Genomic DNA, 25,068 nt, shown 5'->3' with positions numbered 1-25,068 from the left:
GACGCAGTTAGAGGCTCTAAAATATTTGCAAGTAAAAACACGCTGGGAGCTGTGCGATCTTATCTGATCTTAGACCAACACAGCCAAGCAATAAAAGTGTCAGATCGTAAAAAGCCAATTTGTAGTCAATTAATTTACAGCCCACTTGAAAAGTGTCAGAGGGAATGTTGAAATAGATCTTTAAAACGTTTAAAAAATAGGGTAACCACCGGCCATAAATCCATTAAAGAAAAACCAATTCGCCGCTAGATTCTTCTGTTCTTTGGTTTCAATTAGCTTAAATTTTAGTGCAGACCGTCTCTCTTTGAGTAATAAAATCAGCTTACCAGTTGAATTCACTTCCACCATTCTTAGGGGCAACCTGCAGTTTCGGTTAGCATACAGCTAATCCAGAAGGAGCTGGCAAGAGGGGTTAATTCCAAGCCCCCCAGAGACCTGCGTACGTCTCTGAGGTCACTGGATCTCCCCAAACCTTTCACTGTCTCTTCGGGACAGCTAGGATCGAAAACGACCCGTCCAATCTCCTTCGGAATAGAGGAATTTCAGGAGTAGCCTGAAACTCCGTCTTCTCACTGCTAAGCCCCGCCTTCTTCCCTGCAGGCCACCATTTTGAAAGGCCTGTCATAAACAATTCCCCAAAGGGCATGTCTAGGCGCTCCATCTTTGTGTTACCATTATCATCTTGTAGCAGCCACTTGGAAGGTCAAAACAGGTCTGGAATGGGTGGGGATTGGGTACAGCCTCTCCAACTCTGCCAGAGGTCATCTTAACCCCGTCATACTACTGTGGGTGGGATTGGCTTTTTCCCAATTATTATTATTTATTTATTTTGCTCCAAAGGAAAGCATCAAGACACAAGAAGGGAGGTGCCAGCCTCCCATCTTCTGCGCAACAATTCTGGGTATGATTAATCAGGATATTCCTGACTCGTTCCTGGAACTTAAAAGGAATGGAAGGATGTTGTAGCTGCACCATATTAACACAGTTAACAGTTCCGTTCGAAGACCAATCAGACATTTAGAAGTTCACAGTCATAAATAAGCAACGATCATTATTTGGATATTTACAATGCATTGTGGCGGGGAATAGCACAGATTTTATAAGAATGGGGATGCACTGTAAGTCCATTCATAGGTTCTTCACTTAATTGTTTAACTCCTCTAGGCAGCTGGAAACGGAAGTTCCTCAGCAGGTTGGTAAAGACAAGGAAAATCTCCATTCTCGCTATCTGCTCTCCCAAACAGATGCGCGCCCCTGTGAAGAGGAAACAGAAGACAGCAGCAGCAAGTAAGAAATTAAGCGATATATTGTCCCAAAGGTGCTTTTTCAAGGTCACCGGAGTAGTACAAATCACCCCTTTCCCCGATGATAGCCGAGATGGGGAGCCGCAGCCAGACCCCCCTCTCCCTCTCCCTCTCTCCCTCTCTCCCTCTCTCCCTCTCTCTCTCTCTTTCTCTCTCCCTCCCTCCCTCCCTCCCTCCCCCTGCCCCCAGTGTCTGGGTGGGAGTGGGCTGCCTGGAAAGAGGAAGGGAAGGAAAAGCGAAAGCAAAAGAGGGAAAGTGAGGCATTTTCAGCCCTGAATCCCCAGAAGGAAAAAGAGGCATTTGAGCAAAAGGATTTTTGCTTCTTCAGAAACTTCACTTTTTCTTCTGAATCTCAAATTTGAGGCTTTGAAGGTCAGGCAAGAGGGGAGCTTCTGTTCCTTCTGGGGGAGCCCCTGAATTTGGGGAGGAGACCCCCACCCCACCCCATAAGCCCCCATTGCTCAATCGGGACCTGGAGGGGGAAGGGAACTGAGGGAGGATATTGGGGGCTCTGAGTTGCTTCTCTGGAACTGGTTCCCCTTTTGAAAGGGGCTGGAAACCCACCCTTTGAAGGGATCCATGGACCATATAGACCAACTTTTTAATCAAACCCCCCCCCCCCCAATCAATGGTGTCCCTCTTTACCAATGTTAAAATCTGGTCACCTTATACAAATGGCTTCCGTAGTCTGCAATTTTTCTCTCTCTCTGGAAATCCATTCCTACTCTCACATCATTCCAGCAGTGTTCATCCCAAATTATATAGCTAAAAGTCTGTAGAGATTCTCAGTCATCCAGGTCATGGTTGTCCCAAATGTGTTTTTTCAGGAGGCAACTGGAGTTTCTTGGGGGTTTTTTTTCCTTTGAAGACGTTTTGCTTCTCATCCAAGAAGCTTCATAGGCTCTGACAGGATGATGGGGAATGGAAGGATTTATACTCCTTGCTGACAGCTGGTCATTTGCACCCTTTTATTGGGTCATTGAAATACTTGGAGGTTTATCTGTGTCCTCAGGGTCACCTGAATAGTGCTAATGGACTTTAGCTATGCAATTTGGGATGAAGACCCTTTGAATGGTGTGGGAGTAGGAATGGATTTCCAGAGGGAAAAATGGCAAACTACAGGAACCATTCGCAGCAGGTGACCCTAAGGACACAGATAAACCTCCAAGTGGCCTCTACGTCCCTCTAAAAGGATGCAAATGACCAGCTGTCTGCAAGGAGTATAAATCATTCCATTCCCCATCATCCAGTCAGAGCTGAAGAAGCTTCTTAGATGAGAAGCGAAATGTCTTCGAAAGTAAAAGAGAAAACAGTCCAGTTTCCTCCTGAAAAAGCACCTTTGGGACAACCATGACCTGGATGGCTGAGGATGTCTACAGACTTCACCAATATATTGTTCTGAGTACCGTATTTTCCCTCAAAAAAGAGGCTGAAAATCTGGGTGTGCCTTATACAGTGAATACAGCATTTTCTGCCTCCCAAAATCCCACCGCCTTCACCAAAATGGCCGTGCAGAGCCTGTAGGAGGCTTTCAAAGAGCTCCTGGGGGCTGGGGAGGGCAGAAATGAGTGAAAAATGGACCAATGTTTGCTCAATTTTGCCCCCCCCCCAACCCCCAGGAGCACTCTATAAGCCTCCTACAGGCTCTGCATGCAATTTTTTTGACAAAAAACAGGCCCGTTTTCACCAAAAAATGGGCTGTTTTTCTGCGCATTTGGGGGGAGGGGCACACCCCAGGAGCACTCTGCAAGACTCCTAAAGGCTATTCATGCCTTTTTTTAAAAAAACTGACGCATTTTCATGAAAAACAGGCTGTTTTTGGGAGGTTTACAGAGTGCAAAAAAAAAAACTTTTTTAACTTGCCTCTTTAAAACCTTGGTGTGTCTTATACTCCGGTGCGTCTTATACTCCAAAAAATACGGTGGTTGCCTTACGACCACAATCGAGCCCAAAATTTCCATTGATAAGCAATGTAAGTTAAGTGCCCCCTTTGATGACTTATTTTGTCACAATGGTTAAGCGAAACACTGCAGTTGTTAAGCGAATCTTGCAGTTGTTAAGTAAATCTGGCTTCCCTGTTGATTTCACTCTAGGACCCTGCAACCATCATAAATACGTGCCAGTAGAAAAAGCGCTTCAGTTTTGAGCATGTGACCACGGGGATGCTGCAACAGTTGTTAAGTGTGACAACCGGTCATAGGTCACTTTTTTCAGTGATGTTGTCACTTTGAACTAAACAAATAATTATAAATCAAGGACTAACTAGTAATACATTTGTGGCAACATGTTGGTTCTAGAGCAGGGGTGAAATCAATTTACCTTCGCTATCGGTTCACAAAGGTGAGCGCGCGTGCCACTCCGCACATGCGCAGAACCTTCCGTGCATGCGCAGAGCATCAAAAACAGGACATTTTGACGTCCGTGCGGGTGGGCGCAACCTCCCGCCGCCACTGCTACCGGTTCGCTCAAATGAATCACACCACTATTCTAGAGCCATAAAGACAGAGCTCAGAGGCTGCCTGATGGCCACTAAGGGAAGCTTTGAAACAGCAAGATGTTTTTGACGCTACTTCCAGGAGTGATAGCATAAAATACATTTACCTGCTCCAAAAGGAATAAATTCTTCCCTCGCCATAAATTTTCCATCTTTGTCCAAAAAATGATTGGGGTTGAATTTTTCAGGGGTCTCCCACTGCGTGGTATCCAGAAGAACTGAACGGAGATCGGGTACAATTATAGATCCCTGTAAGAAAAAATCAATTCAATCAGAAGGCTTCTAAGTCAAACATGCTCCTATTCTATTCTTAACAGAGAGTTGGACTAAGCAGGGGATTGGACTAGAAAACTTCCAAGGTCCCTTCCAACTCTGTTATTCTATTGTATTCCATTCCACTCTACTCTACTCTACTCTGTTCCATTCTATCCAGAATGTGTTTCAGGGATATGACTGAAATTACAGTGTTTGCGACAGCTAAATTCCCCTTCAAATTGTCATGGCAATATTATTTTATTGACCAATAATAGTTAGATTGCTTCCTGACAACCAGCAATTCCATCTTCCAACCTTTTTGATTCGGGTACCAAGTTCGCGCAAATTGATGAAGACTTACAGCTAGCCCACCATAATTTCTTGTTCTTCAGATCTTTGGGAGGAGAAGGAAAACAAAATCTCACCTGTGCCAGATCAGAAATTCCTGAATCTAAAAGGTAGATTTATGTATCTATGAACATATTATTAAATATCGAAAAATATATATTTAAAAGAGCTCCATTCGGATACAGCGCTGCAATGGTATAAATCAGTGGTTAAATTCATTTTTTTTATACCGGTTCTGAGGGTGTGGCTTGGTGGGCGTGGCAGAGGAAAGATACTGTAAAATCTCCGTTCCCACCCCACTCTGCGATCACCCAGAGGTGGCATTTGCCGGTTCTCCGAACTAATCAAAATTTCCACTACTGGTTCTCCAGAACCTGTCAGAATCTTCTGAATTTCACCCCTGGTATAAACTGTTTTGTACCTTTGGAATGTAAAAACCAAGCATGTTCATATCCTTGTTGCATCTTCTGGCAATACCAAAACTTAAGATATAATTTATCCGCAAGATCTCATGAATCACAGCATTGGTATAGGGCAGTTTCTTTCGATCCTGGTAGCAAATTAAGCCGGAGGAACAATTAGTTTGTATCTCCTTGTATACTTCATCTGAGAAAAACAAGAGAACAAAGTGGTTTCTTTACCTATCACTTCAATTTATTTGTGTGTTTGTTGGTATCCCACAATTATTATTTTGATAAATAACTGAAAGCAGTGAACATATCCCACAAAACTTCCCCACAACAACTTTGTGAGGCAGGGGTGGTATTCCCTGACCTTCCCTACCGGTTCGCAAATGTGAGTACGAGATTTCCCGACAGTTAAAACAATTTATAAGTGGAACGACTTGCCTTCAGAAGTTGTGGGTGCTTCGCCACTGGAGGCTTTTAAGAAGAGACTGGACAGCTACTTCTCTGGACTGGTATAAGGTCTGCTGCTTGTACAGGGGGTTGGACTAGAAGACCTCTAAAGTCCCCTTCAACTCTGTTATTCTGTTAAAATGATTTCACTTTCACTTGTCAGAATGGTTCCAGGACACTGGGGAAATAACTGATCAGACTCACTCACTTTCATTGTGTCTTACTTTATAGGCATAATCGGGGGACAGATATTTCTCTACTGCTTGGACCTACATAATGTAAGAGAAGAGCAGGCAAAGCTAGAAGTGTGGAGTTAAATGAGTCACCAGCCTGGAGTTGATAGGTAAAGGTAACATTTCCCCTCGCACATATGGGCTAGTTGTTCTTGTCTCATCTCTGTTTCAAAGCCAAAGAGCCAGCGCTGTCCGAAAACGTCTCCATGGTTATATGGCCGGCATTACTAAATGCCGAAGGCGCACGGAACGCTGCTACCTTCCCACCAAAGATGGTCCCTATTTTTTTACTTGCATTTTTACATGCTTTTGAACTGCTAGGTTGGCAGAATCTGGGACAAGTAACGGGAGCTCACTCCGTTATGCGGCGCTAGGGATTCAAACCGCCAACCTGCCAAACTTTCTGATCAACAAGGTCAGCGTCTTAGCCACTGAGCCACCGCGCCCTTACATGTCAGTAGACATGTCTACAATTCCACTAAACGTAGTTACTCAGAATATGTATCAAAGTTGACTACACAGAAGGAGATGTGGTATACCCCTTTCCTCTTTGGATGTACAGTATAACGAAGATATCCCTCTGTCTCCTAAGGCTTCTCAAATATAAAAAATGAACACATCCTGCTTGAAGCACCACGTTTTTCGGAGCATAAGACGCATCTTTTCCCCTCAAAAAAGAAAGTGAAAATCTGGTGCGTCTTATATACTGAATACAACATTTTTTGCCATTTGGTTGCCGAAACCACACCTCTTTGCAATAATGGCCATGCTTAGCCTTTAGGAGGCTTCCAGGGTGCTCCTGGGGGCTGGGGACAGCAAAAATGAGCAAAAAATGGGCCGTATTTTGCTCATTTTTGCCCCCCAGCCCCCAGGAGCATTCTACAAGCTTCCTAAAGGCTATGCATGCCCTTTTTTTGATGAAAAAACCAGGCCCATTTTTGTGAATAACAAGCCATTTTTGGGAGGTCTGCATAGTGCAAAAACCTTTTTTTAAAATTTGCCTCTTCAAAACCTTGGTGCATCTTATATTCCAAAAAATTACGGCTGATTCCATTAAAGATCTAAATTGGATGATATAGCCGAATTTTCTTATTTTAGCTGTTCATCGTCATTCCGCCCTGTATGAATTCAAAGACAGATTACAACTCCCTGCTAGAGAACATGAATTCCTCCCCATGGGATGAAGTACACCTCTTTAATTACATTTCTCCTCACCTTGGACATCTGGATGATTGGTGATGTAAAGCAGGGCCCACTGCAAAGTAGTGGCACTTGTCTCTGTCCCGGCTATAAAAAAATCAACAATGCACGCAGCCAGATTATCTTCATCGTAGGTATTGCTGGGTTCATTCTTGCTCTGTTGAGATTATTAAAAAGAAATAGCAAAGGAGTGAAGTTATAGATAGGGAACCTACTGCACACATGCCACAGGTGGCATGCAGAGTCCTCTCTGCGGGCGCACAAGTCCCAGCTCAGCTCCACCACACATGCGCATGCACCTCCCAACAGCCAGATAATTTTTGGCCCTCTGCCACACATGCGCGGGGCGCATGCAGAAGGTTTGTGTGTGTGTATGCACAGGTGGTGTGGGGGGTCGTGTGTGTATGTACGGGCTTTGTGCATGCATGCAGAGGATAGGGGGGCACGGAGGCAAGGGGACCGTGGGGGGGTCGCACACACATGCATGGGGGGGAGCGGGTGATATTGCATACGCATTGCAGTATGCACACAACAACTAAAAGCTTTGCCATCACTGGTATAGCCCAAACATTTTCGTGGGTAAGCATCTCTGGAAAGAGTTTTGAGCCGGGACAGTAATCTATAATGCCCATCAATGGGGAGACAGGAAAAGAATATTTTGAAACTCCCTTTTTGGAACTGGACTTATTTTTTTCAGGTAGTAAAAAAAAAAAGTCAAAATTATGGAAGCAACAACATGATCAAAGCTCCGCCTTTTGTAATGCATCTATAACGGTCGCAAGTGTGAAAAAACAGTCATGTTGTTTTTTTCAGTGCGGCTGTAACTTCAAACCATCACTAAATGAGCTTCTGTAAATCAAGGACTATCTGTATCGTCTCATATTCCTTGGCTGTTATGATCCACCGGTGGCCTGCGGAGCTGGCAGCGGAGTCGGACAGTGAAGAGGTTGGGGAGGAACATTAGTCAGTCCTGGAGTCTGGGAAAGGCTCGACGAAGGCTCTGTGTCAGAGGCAGAGAGGGGGCCAGGGCCATCTGATATTGATGTGCTGCCTCTGGAGTCTCCAGAGTCAGACATCACCATGGCAGAGGAACAGGGGGAGGCTGTTCCCAATGTGCACATGCGCAGAGCTGCCAGAAGGCAAGAACAGTTAAGACAAAAGGGGCGACTCGTAAGTAAGGCTTGGAGATGATTGGCCCCTCCCATAAGACATAAAGGAGGAGCAAAGGAACATGAGATTTTGCAGGAAGCAACTTTGTTCATTCTGGTCGATTTAAAGTCTGAGGCCCCCGTTTTGACTCTGTGCTCCGTGTGGCCTTGCAAAGCTAATTGCTAATTAGGTCTTTGGCTGAGTTTCAAGGGACAAAAAGTGAGTGCTAATCAGCCTTATCCCAAAAGACTTTGGCAGACTTCTGTCAAACTCTTTACAAACTATTTGTGATTCATTACAGGCTGCGAATGAACATAATTCACAGCTGTTGAAATAAAAAGAGGGTTTGGGGGACTAAGTGTGTGCTTTTTACTGTCTCAGAAAACCTACCATATTTTTCAGAGTATAAGACACACCTTTTTCCATCAAAAAAGAGGCTGAAAATCTGGCTGTGTCTTATACACTGAATGCAGCATTTTTTTTGCCTCCCAAAACTCTGCCCCTTTACCAAAATGGCCATGCATAGCCTTTAGGAGCCTTTCAGAGTGCTCCTGGGGGCTGGGGAGGGCAGAAGTGAGCAAAAAGTGGGGTGTTTTTGTTCATTTTGCCCCTCCCCCAGCTCCCAGAAGCACTCTGTAAGCCTCTATCCATGCTTTCTTTTACAAAAAACAGGCCCGTTTTCGTGAAAAACGGGCCAGTTTTTGCTCGGTTTTGCCCCCCCCCCCTCCAGGAGCACTCTACAAGTCTCCTTAAAAAGCTATTCATGCACTTTTCTTGAAAAAACATGCCCGTTTTCGCAAAAAACGGGCCGTTTTGGGGAGGTCTGAAGAGTGCAAAACTTTTTTTTTTTAATTTGCCTTTTCAAAGTCTTGGAGCGTCTTATACTCCGGTGCGTCTTATACTCCGAAAAATACAGTAGGTCAGAACATTGGCCTTCACTAAAGCCAGCTGAAACACTTGGCACCTCTTTTCCAGTTTGAATTGTAACCTGCATTGAATGATCCTAAACATTATGTGGCTACCATGTAGTAATTAAGTGATTACATAGACGCATAATTTTTCTTGTAACGATATTGGTAAACCACTGTCTTCTTCCGGGTTGTTTTTAAACTTTTCAGTGGGAGATCTCCCAGAGATCTCCCATCCAAGCGCTAAGCCCTATCTAGCTTCTGCTGAGATAGCTAGGATCCGATGACAGACATGGTTGAAAATGACTTCATAAAGATTATTCATATGATAAACACAATACAAAACATGGAATAATAGAATTGGAAGTGACCCTGCAGGTTTTCTAGTCTTTTCACTAGACTAGATATCCCCAGTTCCTGCAACCGTTCTTCATATGTTTTAAGTCTCCAGGCCCTTAATCATCTTAGTTGCTCTTCTCTGCACTTTCTTTCCAAAGTCGCAACATCTTTTGTATAACGAGGTGGCGAAAACTAGATGAAGTATTCCAGATGTGATGTTATTAATGTTTTATAAAGTGGTACTAATACTTCACGTGATCTTGAGTCTATCCCTCTGTTTATGCAGCCACGGATTCCATTAGCTTTTTCGGGAGCGGCTGCACACTACTGACTTATACAGGTAGTCCTCGACTTACGACCACAATTGAGCCCAGGATTTCTGTTAAGTGAGACATTTGCTCAGTACGTTCTACCCCATTTTACGACTTTTCCTGCCCACAGTTGTTAAAGGCATCACTGCAGTTAATGTTAGTAACCTGGCCGTTAAGTGAATCTGGCTTCCCCATTGACTTGGCTTGTCAGGAGGTCGCAAAAGAGGATCGCATGACCCTGGAATATAGCAAATGTCATAAATATGAACCAGTTGCTAAGCATCTGAATTTTGGTCGCATGAACATGGGGATGTTGTAAAGGTTGTAACGATCAAAAACAGTCATAAGTCCCGTTTTTAGTGCTGTGGTTTAACTTTGAACGGTCACTAAATGAACGGTTGTAAGTTGAGGACTACTTGCATGTAAGTGATTGCCAACTAGTTCTTGTCCACTAGGACACACCACTAGGATTGTCCTTAAGATAGATTTCAATTGCTAATAGACCAAGCAACATTTCTTTGTCCCTATTTCTCAAAGTGATGCAACGAGGGGATCAAAACAGTGGTGAAATTCAATTTTTTTTTACTACGAGTTCTGTGGGTGTGGCTTGGTGGGCGTGGCAGGGGAAAGATACAGCAAAATCCCTATTCCCTTCCCACTCCAGAGGAAGGATACTGCAAAATCTCCATTCCTCTCCACTCCAGGAGAAGGATACTGCAAAATCCCTATTCCCTTCCCACTCCAGGAGAAGGATACTGCAAAATCCCTATTCCCTTCCCACTCCAGGGGAAGGATACTGCAAAATCTCCATTCCCTTCCCACTCTAGGGGAAGGATACTGCAAAATCCCCATTCCCTCCCCACTCCAGGAGAAGGATACTGCAAAATCCCCATTCCCTCCCCACTCCAGGGGAAGGATACTGCAAAATCTCCATTCCCTTCCCACTCCAGGGGAAGGATACTGCAAAATCTCCATTCCCTCCCTACTCCAGGGGAAGGATACTGCAAAATCTCCATTCCCTTCCCACTCCAGGAGAAGGATACTGCAAAATCTCCATTCCCTTCCCACTCCAGGGGAAGGATACTGCAAAATCTCCATTCCCTTCCCACTCCAGGGAAAGGATACTGCAAAATCCCCATTCCCTCCCTACTCCAGGGGAAGGATACTGCAAAATCTCCATTCACTCCTCACTCCAGGGGAAGGATACTGCAAAATCCCCATTCCCTCCTCACTCCAGGGGAAGGATACTGCAAAATCCCCATTCCCTCCTCACTCCAGGGGAAGGATACTGCAAAATCCCCATTCCCTCCTCACTCCAGGGGAAGGATACTGCAAAATCTCCATTCCCTTCCCACTCCAGGGAAAGGATACTGCAAAATCCCCATTCCCTCCCTACTCCAGGGGAAGGATACTGCAAAATCTCCATTCACTCCTCACTCCAGGGGAAGGATACTGCAAAATCCCCATTCCCTCCTCACTCCAGGGGAAGGATACTGCAAAATCCCCATTCCCTCCTCACTCCAGGGGAAGGATACTGCAAAATCCCCATTCCCTCCTCACTCCAGGGGAAGGATACTGCAAAATCTCCATTCACTCCTCACTCCAGGGGAAGGATACTGCAAAATCCCCATTCCCTCCTCACTCCAGGGGAAGGATACTGCAAAATCCCCAATCCCACCCCACTGGGGTCAGCCAGAGGTGGCATTTGCCGGTTGTCCAAACTACTCAAAATTTCCACTACCGGTTCTCCACTGCTGAATTTTACCCCTGGATCAAAACCATAGTACAAACCTTCCATTCCTTCCCTATCAAGAGCTCTAAAGAAAAATCAAAGTAAGTTGTAGCAAGGTCTACTGAGATATCAAGGAGCATGAAGGAGTCCACATTCTTCTGCTGTCTAGAAATGGACATCAGACCTGGCTTCTTGGTTAGGAGGACATTTACAGCCTATACAAACCGTGGTGGCACAGTGGTCAGCAGGGCTAACTCACTGCTCGCTCCAGGAGTTCAATTCTGAGTGATTCAAGGTTGACTCAGCCTTCCATTCTTCCAAGGTCAGTAAACTGAGGACCCAGTTTGTTGGGGACAATAGGCTGATCCTGCATACCACTCAGAGAGGGCTGTAAAACAGTGTGAAGCGGTATATAAGTCTAAAGGCTATTGCTATTCTATTTTTATCCCCAGTCTGATCTGCACAATGAATTCCACTCTTTTACTCTACTTGTGCCTTTTACCAAAATGACTACGGTTCTTTCCTAGTATATAAAGTCTAAGCCCAGTGGTTCCCAACGGGGCCCCAGGACCCACCGGGGGGGGGGGGGACTTGATTTTTAATGGGGGCAATTTGAACCTTGTTTAAACCAAGTTAATGGCCTTGTAGGCTTCCTCCGCATGAGTAGAGTTTACTTTTTGGGTAAAGTAAGAATTATATGTCGGGGATGGGGGGCATCAGGATTTGAAAAATGCTTAGGTGGGGCATGGCCAAAAAAAAGATTGGGAGCCACTGGTTTAAACGCTATTACGATTGCTACAAGGTGATGCAAGAAATTGTGAGTAGGCTTGGAGAAAACTGGAAGGGAAGTTAGATATTAAAATAGATAGGAGATGAGGCAATAGGCAGCTTAAGTCCAGGTGCAAGATACCTGGCAAGAAGATTTCAAATCCTTTAAAGAGACTTAGTAAAAAGAATGCTGGGAAATTCTGTTTATACTTTTCTAAGGGTCTATAACAGCGGTCGGCAAATGTAAACACTCAAAGAGGCATTTGGACCTGTTTCCCACAGAAAAGAAAACACTAGGAGCCACAAAGGTCCTAACCGGAAGCCCCCTATTCAATTCTGGAGCTGACTGGAAGTTCAGTTTCCCCACCCTAGAGTCTCCTCCTAGCGCGACGTACTTTTTCCTCTACCTGTCATAACCGAAAGTCCTATCAATTGTGGAGACAACTGTAAAAGGGACCTTATAGGTCATCTAGTCCAATACCCAACCACCCAACCCCCACTCATGCAGGAGACCCTACACCACTAAACAGCACTGTAGGTTTGTGGAACCTCTTCTATAGAAGAGGTTAGAACTGCCAGGAACCCACCCCTGATGCACATACAATATATACACAGCCGTGGCACGACAAAACCACGGTCCACTAAAGCGCGCCTGATTAAAGCGCGTCGCTGACGTCATCAGCAGCGCGACAACAGCGACCGCTGAGAAAAAAACGTGCCAGAGTCGTGCGATGGTTCTTGGTACTCTTCCCATCGGGCGTCCGACAGATAAAGTCAACGCGGCTGGCAGATTCGCTTAAAGACAGATGATTCACGTGTGAACGGCAGTAATTCTAGTCATCACTGTGGCAAAGATGCAATTCACTTCGCAAGCCCCCCTTGCTTAGAAAGGGAAAGGTAGAGCTGAAGTGCCGTGGCAAATCAAGGGCTACCTGCCTATCTCAAAAGGAAGCTTGTAAGCTTTGACTGACTGGGCGGCCATGGAGTATTGCGGGAGGGGCACGGGAGGGTCTGGGTGTGTTAAAAGCAGGGTTGCGTTCTGTTTGCCAGGCTGCAAGTGGCACCAAAAGTCTCAAAAAAGGGCAGCAAAAAGGGGCAAAAGCCTACAGCACCCGGTATTCCCAGGCGGTCTCCCATCCAAGTACTAACCAGGCCTGACCCTGCTTAGCTTCCGAGATCAGACGGGATCGGGCGCTTTCAGGGTAGTATGGCCGTAGACAGCACTCAAGCTGCTTGCCGCTGCCTTTAAGCACCCAGCAGCGCCCCCTGTTCAAGCCCTTGTAGGGAATCCGACGCAGGCTCTCCTCCGATTGCCATAGGCCCATCCCTCCTTCTTTGCCTGCCGCTCAGCATGTCTCTACCATACACACCGGCTTCGGGGATGTGCCTCTCGGGATGTTCCCACAACTCCTCCATCCTTCTCCCCTCAACCCAGCAAGCCTCAACGCTTCAGGGACGGCTCCCGTGCCAGTCCACTGGCCGCGCCCACCCTCCATTCCGATGGAACCTGCAGCTCAAATGCAGCTGCCAGACACTCTGCCCTGCAGGGCAGGCCATTCCCGCTCTGGCCAAGCAGAGACAAAAGCCAGCTGCCAATCAGACCTTGATCATGGGAGCAGGCCAGCAGAAGGAGCATGGAAGTCAAATCTTGACTTAAAACCTTTTCTCGCTCCTTGGAGGATTTCTTAGTTCTTTTCTTGTCGCCTATACATTTCGGTTTTTGAAACCGTACTTTCACTTTCCAGAATTCATGTACATATACATAGGTAGAGACATGTACAGGTCCATGCACATCAGTGGTGGGTTTCTAAATTTTTTAGAATCTCTTCTGTAGGTGTGGCCTGCTTTATTGGAATGGCTTGCCAGCCATGTGACTGGGTGGGAGTGGCTTGCCAGCCATGTGACAGGGGCGGCATGGTACAACTTGTAAAATGTTGTGAAACTCAACGCACTTGCTTAGCAACTAAAATGTTGGCTCAGATACTCTGGCTTTTGAAGCATGCAAGTCTTAAAGCTGTCAAGTTACACCCTAACCCTTTAGAAAAAAAACCCAAGGGGTGTTCAAAGTTGACAGCTTTAAGACTTGTGGACTTCAACTCCCAGAATTCCTCCTCCAGTCATGTTGCCTCAGGAACTCTGGCATTGAAGTGTGCAAGTCTTAAAGCTATCAAGTTACAAGACCCTTGCACCCCTAACCCTTTAGAAAAAAAACCCAGGGGTGTTCAAACTTGAAAGCTTTAAGACTTGTGGACTTCAACTCCCAGAATTCCTTCTCTCGCTCTTCATCTTGATGATGTTCGGACGGACGGACGGGAGCGGGGAGCTGGAACCGGTTCTAAACGGCACTGTAGATTTGTGCAACCTCTTCTATAGAAGAGGTTAGAACTGGCAGGAACCCACCCCTGATCCTGTAACTACACCAACGGAGACTGTATGCTCTGAAGCTCCTTTCTGCCTATGAATCAGAGGTGGTATGCTGCTGGTTCACATCAGTTCGGGTGAACCAGTAATGGCGGTGGCGCGAGGCTCCGCCCACCCACCCTGACATCATCAAGGACCTTCTGGGCATGCCCAGATGTACACCCCCGCTACCGAAGAAAATAGAATACCATCTCTGCTATGAACGTATGAGTTACATAGCCCTGATATTTACCTGACAAGGCTGCCATGTAAAGCAAAGGAAACAGTCTTCTTCAGTCCAGGTTGTCCTCAAATTATAACAGTTCATTTAGTGACGGTTCGAAGTTGCAGCGGCACTGAAAAAAGGAGCCTATGACCGTTTTCATACTTGCAACCATCACAACATGGGTCATGTGATCAAAATTCAGGAAAAAAAAACCCTCCTAGCAAGTGGCTCATATTTATGACAGTTGCAGAGTCCCCAGGATCATTTGATCCGCTTTTGTGACCTTCTGACAAGCAAAGTCAATGGGGAAGCCAGATTCACTGAACGACCATGTTACTAAGGTAACAAGGGCAGTGATTCGCTTAACAACGGTGGCAAGAAAAGTTGTAAGGAGGGGGCAAAATTCCCCTCAGAAATGCTTCACTTAAGAGAAATGTTGGGCTTGATTGTGGTTGTAAGTCGAGGACTCTCTGTACTAGGAAGGCAATTGGAGCGAGGAGGAGCAGGGGAAGAGAGTAATCTGAATGATGCCCTTTTAATAGACTGTTCAAATGGATGGCCTGTTGCTCGGGTTGCAAAATAAGTAAAGGAGGAATTCCAAAGAGAGATAATACTCACTCTTTTCAACTGAAGTAGATAGTAATCAATAAAATCTCGGGGTTCGTGCAAGGACTGGTTTTCCTTGTGCTTCTCAATTTCCTCCTTCACCAGATCATAGATAAACTTAAAATGGGACAGCGTCTTTTGATGTGGCCCAGGAATGCGACTCATCAGCCAGGGAAATACTTCGTACAGCTGAAAGAAAGTAAACTTCAGGCCTGCACCCATCTTTCCTTTTGGGATCTTTGGCCTGCCCCACCTTCTATTATTCTATTGTGCATTTTCTATGGTGGGGAAATGGGAGGGGGGGTTGTAAGGAGTGAGATGCGATGTAGCCATAACAAAATTCTTTCTAGAAAGCCAAGGTCATCCTTTGTCTTTGCACCTCTGCACCTGACCGGAATAGGATGGGTGGAAGCTGCCAGCATGGCAGTGAGAGATTGGACCATGGGATGGACTTGTGGGTGTGGGGGGCAAGATCTTGAACTTTCAACTGGGTGGGGAAAATTGGGAAGTTTTCAGATTCGGGTTTTCTCAGATGTGCCAATAAATTGGAACTTTGAGCAATACTTTGCCTTGGGCTCTGATTTACTTTTGGATGCTATTTGGAACCCTGACACATTCTGGGAGTTGAAGTCCCCAAGTCTTAAAGTTGCCATGGTTGAAGACCCCTGGTTTAAGGAGCTTGGGGCCTTCGGATCTGGCTGAGACCTCAATCTTGCCCTTCATTTTTTCCCTCTCCATTCTGGGCCCTTCTAGACTTGGCAGTTCACCATCGTTGTAGTGTCTCATGACCGGAACTTTTTAAACGCCGTGGCCACTGATGTCATCCACCTGCACTCCCAGCGTCTTGACAGCTACCGTGGGGACTTCGAGAACTTTGTCAAGATCAAAGAAGAACGGCTGAAAAACCAGCAGCGTGAATTCAAGGCCCAGCAGCAATACCGGGAGCATATCCAGGTTAGAGAACGGAGTGGTTAGCGAGACAGTTGATCCGACAGTGCCATATGAAATATGATGGGATACATGATGTGATAAATTGTATATGAAAGATGACAGGATGTGATATATGATATGATAAGCAAAGAACAGATCCTTAAAATAAGGCTTTTCATCCCGGGCACCACACAGAAAAAGGACTGCCACTTCTCAAATGCTTCCCTCTATGTCAGGGGTGTCAAACTCGGGGCCCGCGGGCCGGATCTGGCCTATGGGCTGCTTATATCTCACCCACGGAGCTAAGCTGAAAACAGTGAAGATCTTGAACTTTCAACTGGGTGGGAAAAACCAGGAAGCTTTCAGATTTGGGTTTTCCCAGATGTGCCAACATGGCTCTCTTAATAAATTGGAAGTTTGAGGAAAGTTCTGCCTTGGATTCCAATTTACTTTTGGGTGCTATTTGGAACCCTAACAGTAAAATCATCATCACTGTTATAATAACAAAACCTATTTTACACTCCTTACAATTAACACTTTGCTGACATGGATCGGGCCATTGCTTGTGCCCAGTCCAGGGGAAGGATATTGCAAAATCCCCACTCCCTCCCCACTCCTGGGAGAAGGATACTGTAAAATCTCCATTCCCACCCCATCCTTGGCCAGCCAGAGATGGTATTTGCCGGTTCTCCGAACTACTCAAAATTTCCGCTACCGGTTCTCCAGAACCTGTCAGAACCTGCTGAATTTCAGCCTTGAAGTTTCCCCCATTGGCTTTGCTTGTTGGAAGCCGGCAGTGAAAGTTGCAAGCGGTGATTATGGGACCATGGGATGCTACAACTGTTGTTATTGCCAGCTGATCACTGAGTGCCCAAATTGCGATCACCTGATCCAGGGAGGACCAGTCGTAAGTCCCACTCATGCAGAATTGTCGTAACTTTGAGCGATAGTTGAGTGAATGGTCATTCCGCAAAAACTACTTCTTTTTGAGGTAGTCCTCAACTTACAAGAGTTCGCTTAGTGGGTATTTGACGTTAACAATGGCAATGGAATAAGTGACTTGTAACCATCTTCCACACTTACGACCATTGCAGCATGTGACGGTCAAAATTCAGACTCTTATAGCAGTTAGACTTCTATACCGCTTCATAGGGCTTTCAGCCCTCTCTAAGCGGTTTACAGAGTCAGCATATTGCCCCCAACAACAATCCGGGTCCTCATTTTACCCACCTCGGAAGGATGGAAGGCTGAGTCAACCTTGAGCCAGTGAGATTTGAACAGCCGAACTGCAGAACTGCAGTCAGCTGAAGTAGCCTGCAGTGCTGCATTTAACCACTGCGCCATCTCGGCTCTTGGCAACTGACTCATACTTATGACAGCTCCAGAGTCCTGGGGTCATGGGAACACTTCTTGCGACCTTCTGACAAGCTAAGTCAACGAGGGAAACCAGATTTGTTGAGTAACCATGTGACTCATTTAACAGCAGCCGCGATTCACTTAACAAATGGTGCAAGAAGAGTTGTAAAATGGAGCAAAATGCACTCCCTTAAGATGTTTCTCTTTCAGCAACATAAATTCTGGGCTCAACTGTGGTCGTAAGTTGAGGTCTACCTTTTCTGTGATGGGCTCTCCTTTCCCTCTGCTCTCCCCCGCCACACACATGCACACTACACCATTTACTCCATACATTCATTTATACTCTTGTTAAAAGACCTGTGTGCTTAAAAGACTACAATACGGGTAGTCCTTGACTTACAACCATCCGTTTAATGACTGTTCAAAGTTACAACAGCCGTGAGAGAAAAAGAGACTCATGACCATCTTTCGGACTTTCAAACCGTTGCAGAGTACCAATGGTTTTACGTTCAAAATTGGGATGATCGACTGGGGATGGTTGTAGTATTCTGGGATCATCTGGCCACCTCTTGCTACCTTCTGATGGGCAATAGCAATAGCAATAGCAGTAGACTTATATACCGCTTCATAGGCCTTTCAGGCCTCTCTAAGCGGTTTACAGAGAGTCAGCATATTGCCCCCAACAATCTGGGTCCTCATTTTACCCACCTCGGAAGGATGGAAGGCTGAGTCAACCCTGAGCCGGTGAGATTTGAACCGCTGAACTGCTGATCTAGCAGTAGCCTGCAGTGCTGCATTTAACCACTGCGCCACCTTGGCAAAGTCAGTGGGGAACCCAGTTCTGCTTTAACAAACCACCCTGCTCATTTAATGGCTTGCCGTGAGTCACTTAGTGACTGTGGCCGGAAAGGTCGTAAAAGGGGGCAAGTCTCATTTAATAACCACCTTGCTTTGCGACAGGAATTTTGGGAACCGTTGTGGTTGTAAGTCAAGGTGTCAGAATTGGGATAATGTCAGCATTCCAAATATCATGCAGAATTAAATCAGAGTCCAAGGCAGAGCTATCCTTAAAGTTCCAATTTAATAAGACAGACGTGTTGGCAACCACCTGTGGAATCCCAATTCTGGAAGTTAATTAGGATTTCCACCCAGTTGAAAGTTCATGATCTTGTCCCCACACCCACAAATCCATCACATGGTCCAATCTTCTTCTTCCACGCTGGCATCTCCACCCGGCTGGTTCCGGTTAGGTGTCGAGGTGCGGAGACAAAGGATAACCTTGAGCTTCTAAAAAGGAATTTTTTTTGTTTTGTAAACAACTCATTCCACCCCTTGCTATTTCCCCCCCCCCCTTTAATGAAAAGGCATACTAAAGATGAAGCTAGAAAAGAGAGGATGGCAGGCCAAAGATTCTTAAAGGAACAGCTGCAGGCCCGACACAAGGATTACGCGTGTAGATTTTTAGCCCGATGTGAATCAACCTGGTGAGAAAACAAAAGCTCACTCACCACATGGGAGAAGCTGCCCATAAACCTTGTGCCATAATTTATGCCGTCGGTTAGTTTCTGAAAGTTTTCCTCTTCAAGAGAGAATCGGTAGCCAAACACCAAGATGGCTATCAAATTGAAGAAAGCGTTGGTGACCGGCAGCAAAGGATCTAAGGGCTGACCTGAAAATTTAAGAAATGGATTGTCAAATGAATAAAATACGAAAGTATCGCATCCCGTTGTCTGCAGAAATGTGATAAATCCTTGGCTTACGACTTTAAGCACTTAGCAACTGGTCCAGATGACATTTTTCATCCTGAAAAGCTATTTATGACCTGGATTTGATGTTCCAATGGCTGCGCCCGCCCGCCCTCACACACACACACACACACACGCAGTCGTATCCACAGGTGGGTTCCTACCGGTTCGGCCCGGTTCGGCCAAATAGGTAGGTAACTCGGCCGGACACGTGATCATACGGGTTCTATCCTGGGTGCTGTCAATTTAATTTTCTTTCTTCATTTTCAATGAAGAACGTGTGTTTTTTCTTCCTTTTATAATGGTATGAGCATGGCGGTCCCAGAGAGGTAGCAATAGCAATAGCAATAGCAGTTAGACTTATATACCGCTTCATAGGGCTTTCAGTCCTCTCTAAGCGGTTTACAGAGTCAGCATATCGCCCCCACAGTCTGGGTCCTCATTTCACCCACCTCGGAAGGATGGAAGGCTGAGTCGACCTTGAGCCGGTGAGATTAGAACCGCTGAACTGCAGATAACAGTCAGCTGAAGTGGCCTGCAATACTGCACCCTAACCATTGCGCCACCTCGGCTCTTAGGTCCCAGAGACAGGCTGTTTTTCATAAAAATGGAGGTGTTTTTGCCTTTCCCCAGCCTCGAGGCACTTTGCAGGCTTCCGAAGGGCAGGGGGGGAGGGAAAAATGCCACCGTTTTTGGCAGAAAACGGGTGAAAAACGGGCCGTTTTTTGCAAAATTGAGGTGTTTTTGCCTTCGCTAGCCCCCAGAAGCACTCTGCAGGCTTCAGCAGGGCTGGGGGGAGGCAAAAATGCCTCAATTTTTGTGAAAAATGGCCCATTGTCCACCCATTTTTTGCAACAACAAAAAAAAGAAAACGGGCCCGTTTTTGCTTTCCCTCAGCCTTGCTGAAGCCTACAGAGTGTTCCTAGGGGTCGGGGAGGACAAAACCTTTTTTTTTTCTTACTGGGTAGTTTGCAAGCGCTCCCTTAGCTCCGGCAAGGCTGGAGTGTCCCCTCCCCCCTGTCAAAACTTTTTGCCACTGTTTCGATGGGCCTGGCTTGGTGAGTGGGTCATGTGACTGAGTGTGCGTGAGTGACGTCAAGTTGGCCACGCCCACATGCCCCTCCCATCTAGCCATGCTCAGTAGTAAAAAAATTTGAAAACCACCCCTGGTCGCATCTCTGCATTTTCGGCATTCGGCAATGCAGCCAAATGATGCAAGGACCAGCATTTACAGGTAGTTCTCGGTTTACGACAAACAAGCCCAACATTCCCATTGCTAAGTCATTAAGTGAATTGCATCTCGTTTACAACCTTTTTTTAAGTACAGCTGTTAAGCAAATCACTCCAGTGCTTAAGGGCAGTCGTTAAGCGAATCTGGCTTCCCCCCTTGAGTTGGCAGGTTGAAAGCTGATTGGGAAATGGTGGTCACATGATCTTGTGAGTGTGCAATGATCAAAAATGCATGCCAGTTGCCAAGTGCCCGAATTTTAATCTTGTTACCATGGGAATGCTGCAAACAATCATAAGTTACAGGTAGTCCTCGACTTGCAACAGTTCATTTAATGACCGTTGAAAGTTACAACGGCACTGAAAAATGTGACTTATGACCGTTTTTCAGAGTTATGACCTTTGAAGCACCCCCATGATCGTGGGATCAAAATTCAGATGCTTGCCAACTGGTTCGTATTTATGACCATTGCTGTGTCCCGGAGTCACGTGATCCCCTTTTGCGACCTTCTGACAAGCAAAGGGGAGGCCAGGTTCACTTAAAAACCGTGTGACTAACTTAACAACTGCAGGGATGTTGCAACCATGTGACTGCACTGAACAATTGTGGTAAGAAAAGTCATCAAATGGGGCAAAACTCATGTAACCAATTTTTCACTTAACAACATAAATTTGGGTCTCAATTGTGGTCGTAAGTCAAGGTCTACCTCGACTTCTGTTTTCTGACAAAAAATGTCCCATAGAAAGCAACAGGTTTGCTTAATGACTGTCATGTCCACTTTACAACCTATGCATTTGCTTAATGGCCAACACACCAGAAAAGGTAAAATCAAGTAGAGTCATGTGGTAACCTGTTTAACGACTATCACGTTTTATGATCATAATTGCAAGCTCAATTATCGTCATAAGTCAAGGACTTCTTGTAAAGATTTAGGTAAACTAGCTCTTGAGCTGGTCTCACCAACCGTTGGCATGAGTGAAGGTCTCCACTAGCTGAGCGGCTTCTTCTTGGATTTCAATCTCTATGCTTGTCTTCCCCACTCCAAGTTTCCGCATAGCAACTAAGCCAAATCGCCTCTGCTGCTTCCAAGTGTGTCCGTTGGAAAGAATAATGCCTCAATCAAACAGAAATAAGTGAGGGAAATAAATAAATAATAAGTTACTCTTTTATAGCAATAGCAGTTAGACTTATATACCGCTTCATAGGGCTTTCAGCCCTCTCTAAGCGGTTTACAGAGTCAGCATATCGCCCCCACAGTCTGGGTCCTCATTTCACCCACCTCGGAAGGATGGAAGGCTGAGTCAACCTTGAGCCGGTGAGATTTGAACCGCTGAACGGTAGCTAGCAGTCAGCTGAAGTGGCTGCAGTACTGCACTCTAACCACTGCGCCACCTCGGCTCCGAGGTGCACTTTTGCATATAAAAGTGCAAAATGTAACATGAAGGTGTGAGAATCTTGGCGCTGTTTTTCTCGTTGTAAATTACCATATTTTTCAGAGTATAAGGCGCACCGGAGTATAAGACGCACCAAGATTTTGAAGAGGCAAATTACGAAAAAATAGTTTTTCCACTCTGCAGACCTCCCAAAAATGGCCCATTTTTTTGCAAAAATGGGCCCGGTTTTTGTCCAAAAAAAGGGGGCATGAATAGCCTTTAGGAGGCTTGTAGAGTGGCTGAGGGGGGCAAAAATGAGCAGAAAAGGGTCTGTTTCTTTGCTCAATTTTTGCCTGCCCCAGCCCCCAAGAAGCACTCTGGAAGCCTCCTAAAGGCTATGCACGGCCATTTTTGCAAAGGAAGCGGGGTTTCAGGACGCCAAAAATGCTGTATTCAGTGTATAAGACGCACCCAGCTTTTCAGCCTCTTTTATGAGGGAAAAGGGTGTGAATTATACTCCGAAAAATACGGTAAACACAAATGTAAGCAGTAAAGACAATACAAGGTGACTTACTAAAATTCCTGTGATATTTAGATACAATAAAATAAGTCTGAAGACAAGGACACCAGATGGGAACCTCCCATCTGGTGTCCTAAAATGAAATAACAAAGTGGCACAGATAAGATAAAGGGGTTTGTAGGGAAGGTCACGATGATGCCTTGAAATGCGAATTAACTTCAAAGAATGACTTTGGAGAAGGGGAGGACTTCTTCTTAGGCGTTGTAGGAAGTTAGCCCCCGCTCCTCTCCTAGAAGAATGGAATATCCAAGGAAACATTGAAAAGGCAGAATATTATATTTCCCTGGATAAGAAATGGAGAAACATGTTTTAACACAGGAATCAGACTCACTCTTAATAGTCCTCACTTTCCTTAATGGGCCATTAAAAAGCCCGGACCAGCCTATTTTACACAACCATTTAAACATGAGCCAGCCGTGGGCAGCAGCTGCCAAAAAAGCCAACACAGTTCTAGGCTGCATAAACAGAGGGATAGAATCAAGATCACATGAAGTGTTAATACCACTTTATAAGGCCTTGGCGAGGCCACACTTGGAATACGGCATTCGGTTTTGGTCACAATATGTAGAAAAGATGTGGAGACTCTAGAAAGAGTGCAGAGAAGAGCAACAATGATGATTAGGGGACTGGAGGCTAAAACATATGAGGAACGGTTGCAGGAACTGGGTATGTCTAGTTTAATGAAAAGAAGGACTAGGGGTGACATGATAGCAGTCTTCCAATCTCTCAGGGGTTGCCACAAAGAAGAGGGAGTCAAACTATTCTCCAAGGCACCTGAGGGCAGAACAAGAAGCAATGGGTGGAAACTAATCAAGGAGAGAAGCAACTTAGAACTGAGGAGTGTTTTCCTGACAGTTAGCAATAGCAGTAGCAATAGCAGTAGACTTATATACCGCTTCATAGGCCTTTCAGGCCTCTCTAAGCGGTTTACAGAGAGTCAGCATATTGCCCCCAACAATCTGGGTCCTCATTTTACCCACCTCGGAAGGATGGAAGGCTGAGTCAACCCTGAGCCGGTGAGATTTGAACCGCTGACCTGCTGATCTAGCAGTAGCCTGCAGTGCTGCATTTAACCACTGCGCCACCTTGGCTCTTAACAATTAATCAGTGGAACAGAAGTTGCCTCCAGAAGTTGTGAATGCCCCAACACTGGAAGTCTTTAAGAAGATGTTGGATAGCCATTTGTCTGAAACGGTATAGGGTTTCCTGCCTAGGCAGGGGGTTGCACTAGAAGACCTCCAAGGTCCCTTCCAACTCTGCTATTGTATTGTATTGTACATAACAAAGATTTCCCCCCTTCAGATCCAGGGTGATGGGATTAAGCAATGTTCAACCAAACCTGGACTCAAAGCATAACCTAAAGAGTTGCCCCTGCATGACCCCATAGGAGTTTGACAACCAATCAGAATACATTTCTTACACAGGAACAGGAAACAGAGAAGTGGGGCTGAACAGAGAGTATAAAGCCAGCAACTTTCAGTATCCCGCTGAAAGTTGACTCAACATCTGGAAGCATGTGATCCCACTTTTCTGTTCAAGAACTCAAGCCATGTGGTCCTGTCCACCATTAAACCATCTTTCCAAGCAGTCTCAGTATCTTTTTCCCCGCTTGGAGTTGAACCCAGAAGGGCATTTCTTCCAACAGTGTCACGCGTAATGATTAGAAAAGTATAAATTGTATTGCTTGAAACCTGTTTTTTGCGCCATTGGGAAGAGTCTGGGAGGCCGTGTTTGCAACCGCGATTTCATTTCTTTGCAATAAAGCTTTTAATTGTGAACCAGACTTGTCTTTCGCATTGTGAGTATAAGAATTGGGTTTCAATATCTCACATAAGTGAGAAAGGGTTACTCGTAAGAGAGTTGCATCAAAGTTGTGAAATCATCGGCTTGAGCGTTCCTGGGTGCTCCCTGAGCTGAGTTGATTTCTTGAAGAGGTTTCACGACTCAAACTACACAATATCACCGGTGCTAGTAGAGCTACAAGGATCTTGAACACAGGGCCCTTTCTAACAAAATGAAATTCAATGGAGAGGAAGCAAGCAAGCAAACTAAAAGTAGATATATAGACTGGTTGAAATCAGGCTTAATAGCAGTAATTGTGAGAGCGATCTTGGAGACTTAGCGGACAAGGAGCTAATTATGAGCCAGCAGTGTGTGGAACAGCCAAAAAAGCCAATGCAATCCTAAGCTGCATTAACAGAGGGATACAATCAAGATCAAGTGAGGTACTAATACCACTCTATAAAGCCTTAGTAAGACCACACCTAGAGTACTGCATCCAGTTTTGGTCACCGCGCTATTAAAAAGATGTTGAGACTCTAGAAAAAGTGTAGACAAGAGCAACCAGGATGATTAGGGAACTGGAGGCTAAAACATACGATGAATAGTTGCAGGAACTGGGCATGGCTAATCTACTGAAGAGAAGGACCAGGGGAGACACGACAGCAGCGTTCCAATATTTGAGGTGCTGCCGCAGAGAGGAGGGGGGGGGGCAAGCTATTTTCCAATATCTCAGGGGTTGCCACCAAGAAGGGGGAGTCAAGCTATTCGCCAAAGCACCTGAGGGCAGGACAAGAAGCAATGGGAGGAAGCTAATCAGAGAGAATCAATTTAGAACTAAGGAGAAATTGCCTGACAGTTAGAACAATGGATCAGCGGAACAACTTGCCTCCAGAAGTTGTGAATTCTCCAACGCTGGAAGTTTTAAGATGATGTTGGATAGCCAT

General features: G+C 45.6%; 1 protein-coding gene and 1 non-coding gene across 2 annotated transcripts in view; both read right to left on the bottom strand.

Moving 5' to 3' along the window:
- Positions 1 to 1,063: 1,063 nt before the first annotated feature.
- The window catches only part of LOC116513728 (cytochrome P450 2J2-like), a 29,506-nt gene continuing 5,501 nt past the window's right edge, over positions 1,064 to 25,068 (bottom strand). Inside the window, exons 3-9 of the mRNA XM_032224911.1 lie at positions 21,354 to 21,503; positions 18,925 to 19,085; positions 15,143 to 15,319; positions 6,707 to 6,848; positions 4,823 to 5,007; positions 3,906 to 4,047; positions 1,064 to 1,254 (exon numbers count right to left, since the gene is read on the bottom strand). Of these exons, the coding sequence (XP_032080802.1) occupies positions 1,064 to 1,254; positions 3,906 to 4,047; positions 4,823 to 5,007; positions 6,707 to 6,848; positions 15,143 to 15,319; positions 18,925 to 19,085; positions 21,354 to 21,503 (1,148 nt within the window). The remainder of the gene's footprint in view (positions 1,255 to 3,905; positions 4,048 to 4,822; positions 5,008 to 6,706; positions 6,849 to 15,142; positions 15,320 to 18,924; positions 19,086 to 21,353; positions 21,504 to 25,068) is intronic.
- Positions 12,999 to 13,117, bottom strand: LOC116514458. The gene has a single exon (XR_004256103.1). It is a non-coding gene; the product is annotated as a 5S ribosomal RNA (ribosomal RNA).

Source organism: Thamnophis elegans, chromosome 10, assembly GCF_009769535.1.
Source record: "Thamnophis elegans isolate rThaEle1 chromosome 10, rThaEle1.pri, whole genome shotgun sequence".
In the NCBI taxonomy this organism is placed as follows: domain Eukaryota; kingdom Metazoa; phylum Chordata; class Lepidosauria; order Squamata; family Colubridae; genus Thamnophis; species Thamnophis elegans.
Note: the sequence above shows the minus strand (reverse complement) of the source record. Positions and strands in the feature narration are given on the sequence as shown.